This window comes from Salvelinus sp. IW2-2015, unplaced genomic scaffold (genome assembly GCF_002910315.2).
Source record: "Salvelinus sp. IW2-2015 unplaced genomic scaffold, ASM291031v2 Un_scaffold1786, whole genome shotgun sequence".
Classification (NCBI taxonomy): domain Eukaryota; kingdom Metazoa; phylum Chordata; class Actinopteri; order Salmoniformes; family Salmonidae; genus Salvelinus; species Salvelinus sp. IW2-2015.
Window position 1 is genome coordinate 1 of NW_019943161.1, and position 16,917 is coordinate 16,917.

General features: G+C 41.8%; 2 protein-coding genes and 1 pseudogene across 2 annotated transcripts in view; all 3 read left to right on the plus strand.

Annotated features, from left to right (window-relative positions):
• The first annotated feature begins 1,246 nt into the window (after positions 1 to 1,246).
• sgms2a (sphingomyelin synthase 2a) lies at positions 1,247 to 5,374 on the plus strand. The gene is made up of 3 exons (XM_024139372.2): positions 1,247 to 1,396; positions 2,136 to 2,302; positions 5,116 to 5,374. The coding sequence occupies exons 1-3, from the start codon at positions 1,267 to 1,269 to the stop codon at positions 5,299 to 5,301; spliced, it is 483 nt and encodes a 160-aa protein (XP_023995140.2). The 5' UTR covers positions 1,247 to 1,266; the 3' UTR covers positions 5,302 to 5,374.
• Positions 5,375 to 6,234: 860 nt separating this feature from the next.
• Positions 6,235 to 13,186, plus strand: LOC112071965 (cytochrome P450 2U1-like; annotated as a pseudogene).
• A 679-nt stretch (positions 13,187 to 13,865) lies between these two features.
• Positions 13,866 to 16,917, plus strand: part of hadh (hydroxyacyl-CoA dehydrogenase) — a 9,153-nt gene continuing 6,101 nt past the window's right edge. The window contains 5 exon segments of the mRNA XM_024139371.2: positions 13,866 to 14,110; positions 14,655 to 14,783; positions 14,893 to 15,050; positions 16,055 to 16,155; positions 16,158 to 16,180. Of these exon segments, the coding sequence (XP_023995139.1) occupies positions 13,994 to 14,110; positions 14,655 to 14,783; positions 14,893 to 15,050; positions 16,055 to 16,155; positions 16,158 to 16,180 (528 nt within the window). The 5' untranslated portion in view covers positions 13,866 to 13,993.

A 16,917-nucleotide genomic window follows, 5' to 3' on the forward strand; every position in this document is an offset into this window, starting at 1 on the left:
AGTTTGCTTGTGGTCATTGTCCATTTGGAAGACCCATTTGCAACCAAGCTTTAACTTCCTGACTGATGTCTTGAGATGTTGCTTCAATATATCCATATAATTTTCCTCCCTCATGATGCCATCTATTTTGTGAAGTGCACCAGTCCCTCCTGCAGCAAAGCACCCCCACAACATGATGCTGCCACCCCCATGCTTTAACATTGGGATGGTGTTCTTCGGCTTGCAAGCATCCCCCTTTCCCCTCCAAACATAACGATGGTCAATATGGCCAAACAGTTCTATTTTTGTTTCATCAGACCAGAGGACATTTCTCCATAAAGTACGATCTTTGTCCCTATGTGCAGTTGCAAACCGCAGTCTGGCTTTTTTTACGGCAGTTTTGGAGCAGTTGCTTCCTCCTTGCTGAGCGGCCTTTCAGGTTATGTCGATATAGGACTGGTTTTACTGTGGATATAGATACTTTTGTACTGGTTTCCTCCAGCATCTTCACAAGGTCCTTTGCTGTTGTTCTGGGATTGATTTGCACTTTTCACACAAAAGTACGTTCATCTTTAGGAGACAGAACACGTCTCCTTCATGAACGGTATGACGGCTGCGTGATCCCATGGTGTTTAAACTTGCGTACTATTGTTTGTACAGAGGAACGTGGTACCTTCAGGCGTTTGGAAATTMCTCCCAAGGATGAACCAGACTTGTGGAGGTCTACCATTTTTTTCTGAGGTCTTGGCTGATTTCTTTTGACTTTCGCATGATGTCAAGCAAAAAGGCACTGAGTTCGAAGGTAGGCCTTGAAATACATCCACAGGTACACCTCCAATTGACTCAAATTATGTAAATTAGCCTATCAGACGCTTCTAAAGCCATGACATAATTTTCTGGAATTTTCTAAGCTGTTTAAAGTAGATGTRCTAACTGTTTTAATGACAAACCTAAGTGTATGTAAACTTCCGACTTCAACTGTACGTAATTTAGCAGATGCACTTGTCCAGAGCGATTTACGGTAGCGAGTTCATACTTTTTAATATTTTGTTTGTACTGGTCCCCCGTGGGAATCAAACCCACAACCCTGGCATTGCAAGTGCCATGCTCTACCAACTGAGCCACATGGGAACATTGTTTGTGTTACAATGACGTTTTGTATAATGTTCTTTATTCCTGTAACTGAAGCTGCTTGTATTGTCTGTCAAGCTAATCTCGCTCTCCTACCTCTTTCTCTCTCTCTCCCTCCTATCTCTCTCTCAGCTGTATGGAGACTCTCACGCTAAGATGCAGCGTGTGCTGACGTTGATCTCCGGCGGCGGTCTATCCATCACCGGCTCCCACCTCATGTGTGGTGACTTCCTCTACAGCGGACACACCGTCATGCTCACCCTCACCTACCTGTTTATTAAAGAGTGTGAGTACTGGATAAAATATCACACACACACACACACACATCTAAATACTGGTAATTATTGATAACTAACAAGTATATCATATTCTCATCTAGGTTAGATTATCTGTTAGGTCAAACAAGGTCCCATAGCTACGGCATCATGATCTCTGAACATTTTCTGGATTATGTAGTAATGTTACCGGGCAGATATACATTTTGTTGATGGAGGGACATTTTCCAGGTGTGGCCTGATCCTCTATTACAGTGTTTCCCAAACCCTGCCTGCCCCCCCCCCCCCCCCCCCCCCCCCCATTTGAACCAGCTGTGTAGTGCTAGGGGAAAAAACAAAACGGTCCCCCCCAAAGTGGGGCCCAGGACCGAGTTTGGGAAACCCTGCACTATTACACGTGTCAAACTCATTCTAAGGGGCTGTCTGTGGGTTTTCACTTCTCTCTTGTCACTAATTAGTAAGGAACACCCCCCTCACCTGGTTGTTGTCTAGGTCTTAATTGGAAGAAGGCCCTCCATGGAATGAGTTTGACAGCCCTGATCTATTACCTTCCCTCCTGTGTGGGACTTGTTCAAGAGGATGCAACGTCTGACCTTACTGACGACATACACAACCCCCTGTGTGTGTCTGTCTCCCCCCCCCTCCTCCAGACTCATATGTTTATATTGCCATCCACTTAACATTGACCATTTAACATTGACCAGGTTAATGAAATGAAAGAACCTCCTGTGTGTGTTTTGTCTTGTCCAGACTCCCCGCGGACGTTCTGGTGGTACCACCTGATGTGCTGGCTGCTGGCTGCTGTGGGAGTGGTGTGTATTCTGGTGGCCCACGAACACTACAGTGTGGATGTGGTGGTAGCCTACTTCATCACCTCACGCCTCTTCTGGTGGTACCACACCATGGCCAACGTCCAGGTGACATGCTGATACTGTACAATCTACAATGATGTTGATACTAGATATAGTACTGGGGTTGCAGGTAGCCTAGYGGTTAAGAGGGGTTGGCCGGTAACTGAAAGGTTGCTGGTTGGAATAGCCAACGTGAAAATCTGTCTGTGTCCTTAAACAAGCCATTTAACCCTAATTTGCTCCAGTGGCGCCGTACTACTTTGGCTGACCCTGTAAAACAACTTTCACTGCACCTATCTGGTGTGTGACCATGAAACATCTTCAAAATAAATGACACGTCCTCTTCTGGTCATCCAGGTGAGATATTGATCAGTGGAGGCTGCTGAGGGGAGGACGGCTCATAATAATGGCTGGAACGGAACAAATGGAATCCCCTATTCTAGATCACCTATTCCGCTAAAGCCATTACCACGAGCCCGTCCTCCCCAATTAAGGTGCCACCGACCTCTGTGATCTAGATAGAGTAATCGTTTCTGTTCTGGTGGTACCACACCATGGCCAACATCCAGGTGACATGATACTGTCATGWAGTAGAAGCAGATAGATAATACAGCAGATGGACAGAGATGATAAAGTAGATTCTTGATGATACTGCAGATGGACTGATACTATCCAGCAGAAACTGCTTACCAGTCTTCAGAACCTTCAAACTCAACTGGACCTCAAAGCCAGCTCCACTGCATTTTTTCATTGTTCCCCTCTGATCAGGGGCTGATTTAGACCTGGGACACCGGGTGTGTGCAATTAATTATCAGGTGGAACAGAAAACCAGCAGGCTCTGGATCTCGTCGGGTCAGAGCAGAATACTGCTGCTTTAGAATCTTCTTTACAAGATGAATTTAATTACACCCACCAGTGAGAATGAGACAAAATACAAAAAGTGTCCCTTTTTGACAAGCAGCTTGTTCAATCTCTKCTGCTTTCTCTGCAGACCTCTTGGTGGYTGTGCAAGAACATACTGACAATACAGCAGTTWAAAYGSCCKYMMSKYMRRRKAAKRTMYWTTWWRRMMMMTTTWAAWWMWWTMMMSCKKKYYYGMTMGYAWWAWWWMMMYAAWTWWMYWWAWMSCKWTMMWAWMMWAYYYSRMMTTMYAAAYGSKYGSWMYAKWTTTTMMMGGYWMMWYMTTTMGSCRMSCRMGMMYAAWRKKCKYGSVGMWAAWMWYMTWAWWYYKCSYWWAYYAAWWYMTWKKAAKCKAAAYMSCRRKKKAYYAWWYMWAAAAAACAATAATTTGACCAACTGGGGACATGTTGTTAGTCCCCACGAGGTCAAATGCTATTTCTAGGGGGTTTAGGGTTAAGGTTTGAATTAGTGTTAGGGTTAGAATTTCATTAAGGGTTTGGGTTAGGAGCTAGGGTTYGTTTTAGGGTTATGAGCTAGGTTTAGGGTAAGAGTACGGGTTAGGGAAAATAGGATTTCGAATGGGACTGAATTGTGTGTCCCCARAAGGTTAGCTGTACGTGTGTTTGTGWGTGCGCGTGCAATGCCAGAAGCACTCACACACTCTTCTGAACCACCTACCACAGTGTTTACACGAATCAGAGTACACCCTCATCCTCATCCATTAGGCCTGGCTAGGATCATGATGATAGATGGCTCTACCCACCCTGTGAGATTCACCTCAAAAGACGACCGCTTTCTGCATGTTTACATAATGATTAACCTAATGTTAACGTAATGACCTTAATGTTTCAGGGAAATGTTGTGTAAACCTCCCATAGTTCTGTGAATTACAAGTGTGAACGTTTGTTTGATAGCAGTGTCATCACAAAAGGTAGAGGTTATAGAAGTGCTATAATGTGTTGGCATGGTGTTACTCCCTCTGCTGGACAAAACTAAGACTGACATCATAATAGGGCTGACATTTACTATTACAGCTCCTCCCTTGTAGTTGTCAATTGGTGACTGTCACAATTTTATTGATTATTGAATTGCACAAAATGAGATGTTCTACATATCCATATTACTACTATTGATAGCAAAAGTTTACAATTGTTTTTGGCTGGGTAGTAGCCTAGCGGTTAAGAGGTTGGGCCAGTAACTGAAAGGTTGCTGGTTCCATTCCCTAGCTGACTAGTGGAAATCTGTTGATGTGCCCTTTGTGCAAGGCACTTAACCCTAATTGCTCCTGTAAGTCGCTCTTGATAAGAGCATCTGCTAAAAGACAAAAAAATTAAAGAGGACTAATCTTTGTTTGTTGTGCTAATGCTCCCGAGTGTGGCAGCGGTCTAAGGCACTGCATTTTAGTGCAAGAGGCGCACTACAGTCCCTGGTTCGATTCCAGGCTGTATCACATCCGGCCGTGATTTGGAGTCCCATAGGGCGGCGCACAATTGGCCCAACATCGTCTGGGTTTAGCTGGGTAGGCCGTCATAGTAAATAAGAATTTGTTCTTAACTGACCACCACAGTCAACCTCTGCACCTCCATGATGGTGGCCTCCGTGAAGGCAGGCTGCCTTTATCAGTGAGAGACGGACCCTGTCTGGGCCCACCACTGCATCGATCTCCGCCTGCACCCTCTCTGTGGTGTGAACGGGTACAAATGACATGGAAAACATTATTACAAAGCAACGAGCATTGGGAAACAGGACACTGGATATGTTACACATAGCATTATGATTGGTGTGTATACTACATCATGCTACAACAAGGAGTTCTCTTTAGGTTCCATTGAACTGGTCCTCCACACTCCTCTTCCTGATGTAGTACCTTGGATATCTGGACACACGACCATGTGTTGGTGGTGACATCAGTACCAGCGATGAAGAGACTCCTATGATGTAATGCTCACGTTTAAGTTGTCTGTTGTTTTTGTTGACAGGCCCTGCGGTGCTCGCCCAACAACTACCTCACCAACACCTGGTGGAACCCCGTGTTCAACTTCTTTGAGAGGAACGTGCAGACCCAGGTGCCCTGCTCCTTCTGCTGGCCAATCACCTGGCCCCTGCCTGCCTTAAGAATTCCTGTAAGAAGTACAGTGCAGTGCAGAGCCTGCGCGGAGGAGTAGAGAGTAGGGGCTCCACCCCACTTCAGGATCTTGTTCACCAGGCATTCACCACCAGTGTTGCTTTGAACACCCCAACCTATTTTGTATTCATGCAGTATTTATGGTCTATTATGTGATTTTAAAGTATATTGTGAAGGATAGTTGAAGTTGCGAGGAAATGGTCATATAGGGAAAGTATGTGAGAAGATAACATAATCCACATGCATTGGGTCCTTGTGTACTTCACCACTACAATGTATCTTATTTATGAGGTCAGTTTTATTTGAAAATGTTCTTTATTCTTGTGAATGTTACTGTAACAAACTCAACTGAAGTCAACATGTTACGATGTCATGCAGCGCTTTGCCACTGTCTTGCAGCTTTACTCAAAACTCCAATAGAAAAATTGCATTTTATAGAGCTATACCTTATTATGTTTACATCAATTTGATTTAATAATATTAAGTACTTTAAAAATATATAATTTCCAAAATGTGCCTTTAAATACAAATGCATGCAATTTTAAATTGCAAACTTGAAGATGTTTGTTTTCAATGTTTTATATTAATTTGCATTCAATGTGCATTTAGTCTTAGTCTCATATGATTGTGTGTCCTAATGTACCATAATTTATACCTTCATAATAAAAAAAGAACACGTTGACTTCAGTTTTGTCCAATCAAAAGTGCAGATACTAGGAGAAGTATGACGCCTGCACGGGTCAACCCCTTTGCCGTCGTCATCTATCAACGCACCAATCACACCACCCGTTCTCTCACCCACCAATAGGAAGCAGGAATCACCATGCGTCGTTTACTTACAAAAATAACATGGCAGAACCTTCTGAAAACCATCTTTAAACTTATACTTAGAATATTTTGACGAGTCTAAATATTCAACTCGTTTCCAAGGATTACGAGGTGTTTTTTTGTGCTTTGCAGCCGATATAAACCCATGGTTATGGAATTATGGCACGAGCTCCTGGCACTTCTGCGCTGTCCCATGTCTGCATTCTGGCCTTGACAGTATTCGTGGCCGTCTATTATCTAATGCACACATTTCGCAAACACCAGGATTTCTCCAATATTCCTCCTGGTCCTAAACCATGGCCAATAGTTGGAATTTTGGCGGTTTCTGGTTCCCAATTTCATCTGGAGGAGGTTTGGAGGCTGGGAGGGAAGGACGTTCCAAAGTCAAAAACACGAGCTCTAATTTCGCCTCAAGTTATTATCACGGAACAAGCTAAAGTTTACGGTAACATCTACAGCATGTGGGTAGGGAGTCAGCTCGTAGTAGTACTGAACGGATATGAAGTGGTCAGGATGCCCTCTCAAACCGGGCAGATGTGTTCTCCGACAGACCAGAGATTCCCACGTTACCATCATGACAAAGCGGAAAGGTAAGGCTGCTTCTAGACTCAACCTGTGCGTAATAACGCATGAAAGCACAATAGTCAATAGATTTTTGCTGAGGTCGATTTTACTCATCGTATGAGCGGTCTTGGATGAGCGTTTTGCCCGGGTGAATATTCTATTGTTCTATAAAACAAAAATAAGTTGACAATGCCAGAAAAGCCTTTGGGCAAACGAACTTCCAGAAGTAATCAAGGCACTCTCTGTAACAGAAAAATGTAAACGCCTTCGTTGTGGCTTACACCGACGTGTTGCGGCTATATCAGCCTTCATCAGGGTGAAAAGATAGTGGTGTACAAACAGGGTATATCCCAACTCTCACAGGAAGTGACTCACTCTATTACCATATGTAATTGATAAAGTAAAAAAAAAATGGGGAAAACAACATTCAAGATACAAAGATGAACAAACAAACATGGCATAACAAGAGAAAGAAGTGCAATATCATAAAGGAAAAAAATAACTGTGTATGAGCTCATGTTACCAAACTTAAGAATGGAGAACCAAAAATAAACCCCATCTTTTACAGGTAAGGAGAATAATCCATTTCCTCATTTAGACCTGGCAAAACAGTGGCCTTTAGTTTAAAGATCCAGAACGTTTCGCATTTTAGGAGTGTTTGAGACGATCGCCCCCCACCTGCGAGAAATGGGAACCACTTCAATGGCCATGGCTTAAGAGAGTTTGGGCTGGCATGGCCAATCTGCTGTAATGTTTAGTCAAAGGATACTTGTCGTTAGCAGTCCTTATAGCATAGGCATGTTCAGACACCCTGTCCTTGAGCCTTCTCTTAGTACGTCCTATGTAAAAGCACCCACCTGGGCAGCCTGTACACCACATAGGCAGCCCAAACACTCTGAAAGCCATTGCCATTGAAGAGGTCCCCAGTGCTCGCAGGGGTCTCAAACACCTCCTACAACGCAAAACGTTTTGGATCTTTAAACTAAAGGCCACTGTATTGCCAGGTCTAAATGAGGAAATGGATTATTCTCCTTTCCTGTAAAAACGTGGTTATTTTTGGTTTCTCCATTCTTAAGTTTGTAAATGAGGTCACGTGTACACAGTTAGTTTTTTCCTTTATGATATTGCATTTCTTTTGTGGTGTTGCATTCTTGTTTTTCCATGTTCATCTTCATATCTTGAATGTGTTTTCTTTCTCCAAGTTTCTTTACTTCATCAATTACATACAGTATGGTAATGAATTGAGTCACTTCCTGTGAGAGTTGGGATATTCACCTGTTTGTTCACACTATTATTTGTCACCTTGATGGGCTGTAGCCACAACACGTCTGTTTAAAAAAAAAAAATCTTGCCACGCATAAGCCGTAAAACATAAATACTTTAAAAAGATTCCACTACATGAGAGTGCCTTGATTGGAAGTTTGTTTGAACAAAGGCTGTTCTGGCATTGTTTACTATCCAGCATCAACTTCTTTTTGTTTTATAGTATTTCATCCCATGATCAAAGAGCACCTCATGGATMAACTATAAACKAAAGAAGCCCTCCTCTCCTTTGTCTCTATTCTATTGTTATATTATTCTATTGTTCTATTATATTATTGTATTCAATTGTTCTATTCGATTGGTATGTTATATTAGATTGTTCTGTTATTCTATTGTTCTGTTCCATTCTAGCGTTATATTCTATTGTTCTATTATATCGGTCTGTTCTCTTCTATTGCTCTATTCTATTGTTCTATTATATTGGTCTATTCTATTGTTATATTCTATTGGTCTATTCTATTGCTCTATTCTATTGTTATATTCTATTGGTCTATTATTTTGCTCTATTCTATTGTTCTATTCTATTGTTCTATTCTATTGGTCTATTCTATTGTTCTATTATATTGTTCTATTCTATTGCTCTATTCTATTGTTCTATTATATTGTTCTATTCTATTGCTCTATTCTATTGTTCTATTCTATTGTTCTATTATATTGCTCTTCTATTGTTCTATTATATTGTTCTATTCTATTGCTCTATTCTATTGTTCTATTATATTGTTCTATTCTATTGCTCTATTCTAMTGCTCTATTCTATTGGCCGGTTSTATTCTATTGCTCTATTATATTGCTCTATTATATTATATTGCTCTATTCTATTGGTCTATTCTTTTGGCCTGTTCTCTTCTATTGCTCTATTCTATTCTCTTACATCGGTCTGTTCTCTTCTATTGGTCTCTTCTATTGGTCTATTCTATTGTTCTATTCTATTGCTCTATTCTATTGGTCTGTTCTATTATATTGCTCTATTKTATTGGTCTATTCTATTGTTCTATTCTATTGGTCTATTCTATTGCTCTATTCTATTGGTCTATTCTATTGGTCTATTCTATTGTTCTATTCTATTGGTTTATTCTATTGTTCTATTCTATTGCTCTATTCTATTGGTTTATTCTATTGTTCTATTCTATTGCTCTATTCTATTGTTCTATTATATTGTTCTATTCTATTGCTCTATTCTATTACTCTATTATATTGTTCTTTTCTATTATTCTATTCTATTGGTCTGTTCTCTTCTATTGCTTTATTGTATTGTTCTATTATATTGCTCTATTCTATTGTTCTATTCTATGTTGGCTATTTACTATTTGCTATGATTCTATTACTGACTATTTATATTGTTCTATTTATTATCTCTATTCTAATTGGTCTGTTCTCTTCTAATTCAGCTTTATTGTAATTGTTCTATTATATTTGTCTCTATTCTAATTTGTTCTATTATAAGTTAATATGATTGGCAATAAAATTTCTATTGCTCTACTTCTTATGTTCAATTCTACCTTAATTCTATTTCTATGGGCGCGGTCTGTTCTCTTTTGCTATATTAGTTTCTTCCTATTCTATTGCTCCTATTATATTGTTATATTATATTGGTTTCTTCCTATTTTGCTTATTATCATTGCTATCACCTTCTATTCCAGGCTATATTCTATTGTTGCTATCTCTATTATTCTATTATAATGCGGTTCTCTGTTCCTCTTCTATTGTTCTAATTAATATTGGCTTCTCATCGTATTTCTATTGTTCTAATTACTATATTGCTTATCATTTGTCTATTTGGTCTATTCTATTGTTCTATTTCAATTTTGCATTATCTATCTTATTTGGTTCTGTTCTTTCTTTATTGTCTATTCTTATTCTATTGCTGCCTAATTCTATGTGTCTACTTATATTGGTCTGTTCTTGCCTTTCTAAATGTTTTATCATTACAATTCTATTGTCTATTCTATTTGTGCTTCATTCTTATTGTTGCCTTCTATTCTGCTTCATTTATTTGTCTATTCTATTCGGGTCTATTGCTATTGTTGCTATTATATTTGGTGCTGTTATCTTCTATTGGTCTGTTCTATTCTATTGGTATGTTCTATTCTATTGTTCTATTATTTTGGTCTGTTCTATTCTATTATTCTATTCTATTGTTATATTATATTGGTCTGTTCTATTGTTATATTATATTATTCTCATCAAAAGTCTTCCAAGCAGAAAAGGAAAGAGAAATGTAATTTTGCTCTGTAAATAATGACATATGTGTACTAGTGCATAGTGACAGCACTATTAACRGTCCTCGCCTCMTATCATTTKTCTGAACCTTAGGCATAGTTTTTGCACCTTATGGACCAGTATGGAGAAGGCAGCGCAAGTTCTGCCACACCACGCTGCGGAACTTTGGCCTGGGCAAGTTGAGCCTGGAGCCCTGTATCCTTGAGGGGCTGGCTGTGGTCAAATCTGAGCTTCTGCGTCTCGGCGAGGAAGATACTGAGGGTTCAGGAGTGGACCTGACCCCTCTGATAACTAACTCTGTGTCCAACGTAATCTCCTACATCGCCCTGGGCCAGCGCTTCCACCACGCTGACCGGGAGTTTGGCGCCCTGCTGGACCTGATGGCCCGCGGCCTAGAGATCATCGCCAACAGGTAGCCTAGAGGTTAGAGATGTGGATCAGTAGCCGGAAGGTTMACTYGTTCAAAGACGTGGGAACTYAACTGGTAACTGGAGGGCTGCTGGTCTCTGATCTCAAGMAGAATTTCCTGCTGTGTGCCCTTAAGRGCTTAACACATTTCAGTTTCTCCCAGAAAACAGGCAGTAACGTATCTATTCTACTCTATTCTATTCTAACAGCGCGGCGGTCCTCATCAATGTCTTCCCCCTACTCTACTACCTGCCCTTCGGTGTCTTCAGAGAGGTACGGCAAGTGGAAAGGGACATCACTGCCTTCCTGAAGCAGATCATCACCAGACATAGGGAGACGTTAGACCCAGCCAACCCCAGAGATCTCATAGACATGTACCTGGTAGAGATGCTGGCCCAGGAGGCCGCTGGGGAGACGGACAAGATAAGATAATAACTCAGAGGACTATCTATTCTACATCATAGGAGACCTCTTCATCGCTGGTACTGATACCACCACCAACACAGTGCTGTGGATGATGCTCTACATGGTCGTGTATCCAGATATCCAAGGTACTACATCAGGAAGAGGGGTGTAGAGGACCAGTTCAATGAACCAAAGAGAACTCCTTGTTGTAGCATGATGTAGTACAGTACCCAATCATAATGCTATGTGAACATATCCAGTGTCCTGTTTCCCAATGCTCGTTGCTTGTAATAATGTTTTCCATGTCAATTGTACCCGTTCACACCACAGAGAGGGTGCAGGCGGAGATCGATGCAGTGGTGGGCCCAGACAGGGTCCCGTCTCACTGATAAAGGCAGCCTGCCGTTCACGGAGGCCACCATCATGGAGGTGCAGAGGATGACTGTGGTGGTCCCCTGGCTATCCCTCACATGGCCTCAGAGACCACAGGTGAAGAGAGAGAAACCCTACTAGTCATTCTAATTCTATGGTAGAACCTGACTTCCGTTATGCACAGTCAGATATAAATTGTATTGAATTGCTTTCTCAACAACTTGGTCAGTCAGTTCCACCAGACCAACACTACAACAGGGACTAGGCTGCTGCAGCAGAAACAGGAAAGTACAACCCTTTCGCTATGGTTCGTCTGTTGTTGTCTTGCAGAGTTCCGTGGCTATACATCCCTTAGGGCACAGTGATCATCCCCAACCTGTGGTCTGTCCATAGGGATCCCACTGTGTGGGAGGAGCCAGACGACTTCAACCCCTCTCGTTTCCTAGACGACCAGGGGAATCTCCTGAGGAAAGAGTGCTTCATACCGTTCGGAATAGGTAGGTCGTAAGGCAGTCTCTCTCGACAGACGTATGTGGGGGTCCCATTAGCGACTTGCTCTACGACTGGCAAAGGGGAGTAGTCACACGGTATACACTGAGAATGAAGCCTTTCTACTGTGGACATTTACAGTTAGGCTCCTGTAAAATCCACTGAAACAAGGTTCAAAAGGTTAGTTCACAATCTCACTGGATTGTTAAAGTCCCATAATACCCCTACATGAGTATGAAGCAGTTAGGCCACGACTGAACATTTCAATCATTTGATTTCACAGTCTTACTGGATTATTATTGGAATGCACTTAGTATGACCATGACTTAATGTGCATCTTTACAGTGTTCTCTCCCTCTCTTTCCAGGACGCAGGGTGTGTATGGGCGAGCAGCTGGCTAAGATGGAGCTGTTCCTGATGTTCACCAGCTCGCTGCAGGCCTTCAGTTTCAGACTGCCCGAGGGGCTGCCCCTCCTCCCATGCACGGGCGCTTTGGCCTCACCCTGGCCCCCTGCTCATACACTGTGACTGTGAGGCCCCGGCGGTGAGGCCACCAGACGACAACAAACCGCTGACACCGTAATTAAGCCATAAGGCACAAGAGGAAGTGGTGTATCATGAATACAGTCACAGGTAAACGGCGTTAGTTGGCCACGATGCGACAGCATCGGCCAGTCAACCCATTTGTCTGTGACTGTATTCATGATACTGCCTCGTGCCTTATTGCTTTTATAAAACTGTTACTAAAATAACAATTAATTACATATTTTAATTAAAACATTATTTTGATAAGTCAATTCATACTAACATTACTAACTTAATTCTTCCACCAGAAGATATAGTCCAGACAAAAATCAGTTTTTTAGTTATTGCTACCGACGCCACCCAGTCTTAAATATTTCATAGTTGCTAGTCAAAAGTACAGGGAGTCCATTCTAAACAAAATGGGTGCAATGCAGGGGACCATGTCTGTTCCCAGGGCCCTATGTTCCCTCAGCCCATGTTCCCAGGCCCTATGTTCCTCGCCCATGTTCCCAGGGCCCTATGTTCCCTCAACCAGTTTTTTCCTTCAGCTCTATCTTCTAAACAAGGCAACAGTAAATATTAAAGACAAAAACCTTCTGTTATGTGATAAATATTTTACATAGCTTATATTTTTCATACCCTTTGGTATTTTGGTGCGTTAATCCACTGTTATATGGTTATATTCAATTACTTGAGTATTTTGTATTTGTATTTCACTGGACTGAAATATGTAAAAATCAAAGTTATTTTGATTGTCTATTGCATTATGGCATAAAAATAAATCAAATGATGATCTTGATGTGCTTTAATGCAACTGTTGCACACACTATTCTTGTCTTGTCAGTAGAAAGTGCTATTGCATCCTATCAAACTACAATGGTATACTGTTGTTCATATTTTGCTGTGTTCTAGTGACTATGGAATATATTGCTTTCTTATTCTGACACTTCTCCCAGTCATATTTAAGGTTAGAACTACCTTTCTAAGTGTCCTGATACTTCTAGCTTGGAGTTGTATTTTTATGATAACATAGCTACAGTATTTCACTTTTTAATGTGTATAGTATTGCTTACTATGTGTGTCCAATCAATTTTTTAACCACTCCCCTTCTAATTGGGGCTAATTGGAAAAGCTGTTCAAAAGAGGACATTGTATTATTGTTGACTCCTGAGGAAGGCCATGCAGCCGAAACGCGTCAGATTTTAAAGTTGTTTCTATTGAACATGCCATACTAATAAAGGCATTTTAATTAATTATATGAAGAGTGCCTTGGTCCTCCTTTCTTCTTGATGACCAATTTACCCCTTTACCAAAGAGCACCTTCTATCTACCAAAATGTTACTATTGTGTACCTTAGTAGCGCTTCCCTCCTCCTCTTTCTACAATGGTATTATTGACTCATTCCTATATCAGAGCAATAGTAGGAATCTAATAAAACACACCACATCAAACTGTGTGAAAGGTCATGGAACGGGCTAAAAAGTCACGTGACCACTGCCACACAACGACCTTCCTACTTTCCATGGTGTCTGAGTGTCAGTACGTTCAGCCACAGCCAGCTCCTTCATTCTGGTGCGGTCCTCTCCGCCTTGCAAACCATGGCTTTCTTCACTCACCAAGTCATCAGAGGTCTCTCCTCTTCTGCAGTCCGAAATGCAGCGATCAAACACGTTACGATCATCGGGGGTGGTCAGATGGGTGCAGGTATCGCACAGGTAACGTTAGTTAACTGTTAATGACAGAAGTTTGTTTGCTAACATTAGCTTGCTACAGAGGTTGGCTAGCTATCTTGTAAGCTAACCAGCTGTGTAGCTAACGCTGCAAGACTAGCTAACAAGCCAGTTAAATATAGCAATGAAGTGTACGAACTTACCGAAAACTGTTGGTTAGTTAACCGCTAGCTTGCTATTAGCTAGCTTGTTAGACACCCACTTGAGAAGCCAACCAAGGCAATTCCCCTGATGCAGGGGATGAGTTGTTCAGGCTAATCAGTAACACAACTCTGTATTATAAGCAAATGTTGTTAATCTCTGGGTAAGAAGTACAGTATGRCTCACAAGCTGTCTCAGGTTGATCAGTGCAAAACACAGATGGTGAAAATAGCTGCATGAGGTGGCCTTTGACCTATATCTACTTTAGCTAGTTAGTTATATACGGGGTTTTGTTACCTAGTTATATTACTAAAGTTACTTTTTGACAGTCAAACCTGGTGAACACCTGTCCCACCCACTCACGACTCGCACTCCCCCTTTCTAATAGGTTGCTGCTACAACGGGCCATTCGGTGGTGCTAGTTGACACAAATGAGGAAATCCTGAAGAAATCCGCCAAGGGAATAGAAGGCAGTCTGAAGAGGGTGGTCAAGAAGAAGTTTGCTGACAAGCCAGATGTTGGTCACTAATATGTTAATGTTGCCAATGAGGAAATGTTGGCAGAACTTCATTTTATTAACACCATTGAGTCAAACAGGGGTTTGACAGTCATCATGTATGTTACAGGCAGGAGCAGAGTTTATTGCCAAGGTGATGGCCAACGTGTCGATATCGACAGACGCAGCGTCTGTGGTGGGGAGTACAGACTTGGTGCTGGAGGCCATTGTGGAGAACCTCAAGATCAAACAGGGCCTCTTTGGTGCTCTGGACAAAGTGGCACCAGCGTAAGTATGACCGACTAGGGCTTGAACCTGTGTCTCCTACACACCACAAGACTGTCTTATCCCACTGAGCTGAATCCTAGGCATTAGCTTGTGGGTCAAGAGAGAGAATTACAAATGAGGAAATCCTGAAGAAATCCGCCAAGGGAATAGAAGGCAGTCTGAAGAGGGTGGTCAAGAAGAAGTTTGCTGACAAGCCAGATGTTGGTCACTAATATGTTAATGTTGCCAATGAGGAAATGTTGGCAGAACTTCATTTTATTAACACCATTGAGTCAAACAGGGGTTTGACAGTCATCATGTAGTTACAGGCAGGAGCAGAGTTATTGCCAAGGTGATGGCCAACGTGTCGATATCGACAGACGCAGCGTCTGTGGTGGGGAGTACAGACTTGGTGCTGGAGGCCATTGTGGAGAACCTCAAGATCAAACAGGGCCTCTTTGGTGCTCTGGACAAAGTGGCACCAGCGTAAGTATGACCGACTAGGGCTTGAACCTGTGTCTCCTACACACCACAAGACTGTCTTATCCCACTGAGCTGAATCCTAGGCATTAGCTTGTGGGTCAACCCATGTCTTTGGTCTGAAGGTTACTCGCCAAGCGAGTGTGAATCCAAACCACATAAGCACTGTCCTGTCTCCGCTGCCTGCGACTTTGTCAAGAACCATAGGAGTTAGCTATCGATGATCCAGTGTTGAAATGAACATCAAGCCAGAGCAAGTGCTGTTTGATTAGAAAACATTTTTGGTTGCCATTTTGAATGTGTAGCCTAAATATCAAAATTCCTTTATCTGCATTTGAGCTTTTTTTCTAATCTTACTATAAAGCTATGCTGGTATCCTTGAAATGTGCTTAAAATAGATTATTTTAAAACTATTCTAATTAATATGAAATATTTCAAAAGGAAAGGCATTGTGTGTCCCACATAATTGATGTTACTAATTGGGATGTACCTCATGGGGGTTGCTTGCTGCTTGTTGCCTGATGTTTTGCTTCCTCTATTTTAAGACACACCATTTTCGCCAGCACAACATCCTCTCTGCCCATCACCGACATAGCCAGCTCCACCAGCAGGCTGGACAGATTTGGAGGGCTGCACTTCTTCAACCCGTCCCCATGATGAAGCTGGTAGAGGTAAGGATCAATAGTGCGGCGTACATTTTAGGACATTCTCTCCTATGATAAGTCTCTATATAGTCTCCCGCAAAGCAGTTATTTTTTTATGTCATGATGGCGATGTTTAAATTAGAAACATATGTAAGTTGCTTTAAAAATGACACGTTGATAAGGAGAGCAAGCCCCAAGTTTCAATTGAAAGATGTTAAGATGTTTACGTGTCCTCTTCAGGTGATTGGAAATCAGCCACAAGCCAGGAGACCTTCGATTCCCTCCTCACTTTCAGCAAAGCACTGGGAAAGACGCCAGTGTCCTGCAAAGTAAGACCCTCGCTTTATTTAACAAATAAAAGTATTTCGCTAGTATTGTACACCTATAAAGATAATGCAGTGACATACCATATTACACCATACATTATCTTCATCATATCTAGTTCAGATACATTATAAACGGTTCACTAACATCAGTACGTTATGTTCATCATCAGGACACTCCTGGGTTCATTGTGAACCGCCTGCTGGTGCCCTACATGATGGAAGCCATCAGGCTACATGAGAGAGGTACACCACCCCTGCATGACTGAAAGATAGTCAAACGTTTTGCCTGTATATGAATGAAAATAGCATCGAGCCAAGAGGGATGTGACATGGTTGTGTATAAACATCTATGGTTAACAAAAACATAGTTGTCTGTATACGAAACCGTTGTCACCCTTCATTCAAAGTCAATGGCTGCATGTGTGTGGTGCTCTTTTG

Excerpts from the sequence above, each read along its gene's own strand:
- sgms2a (XM_024139372.2), top strand. The coding sequence starts at position 1,267 with ATGCAGCGTGTGCTGACGTTGATCTCCGGCGGCGGTCTATCCATCACC. Across the intron at positions 1,397-2,135 it reads CTACCTGTTTATTAAAGAGT|ACTCCCCGCGGACGTTCTGG; the intron begins GTGAGTACTGGA and ends TGTCTTGTCCAG. Across the intron at positions 2,303-5,115 it reads ACACCATGGCCAACGTCCAG|GCCCTGCGGTGCTCGCCCAA; the intron begins GTGACATGCTGA and ends TTTTGTTGACAG.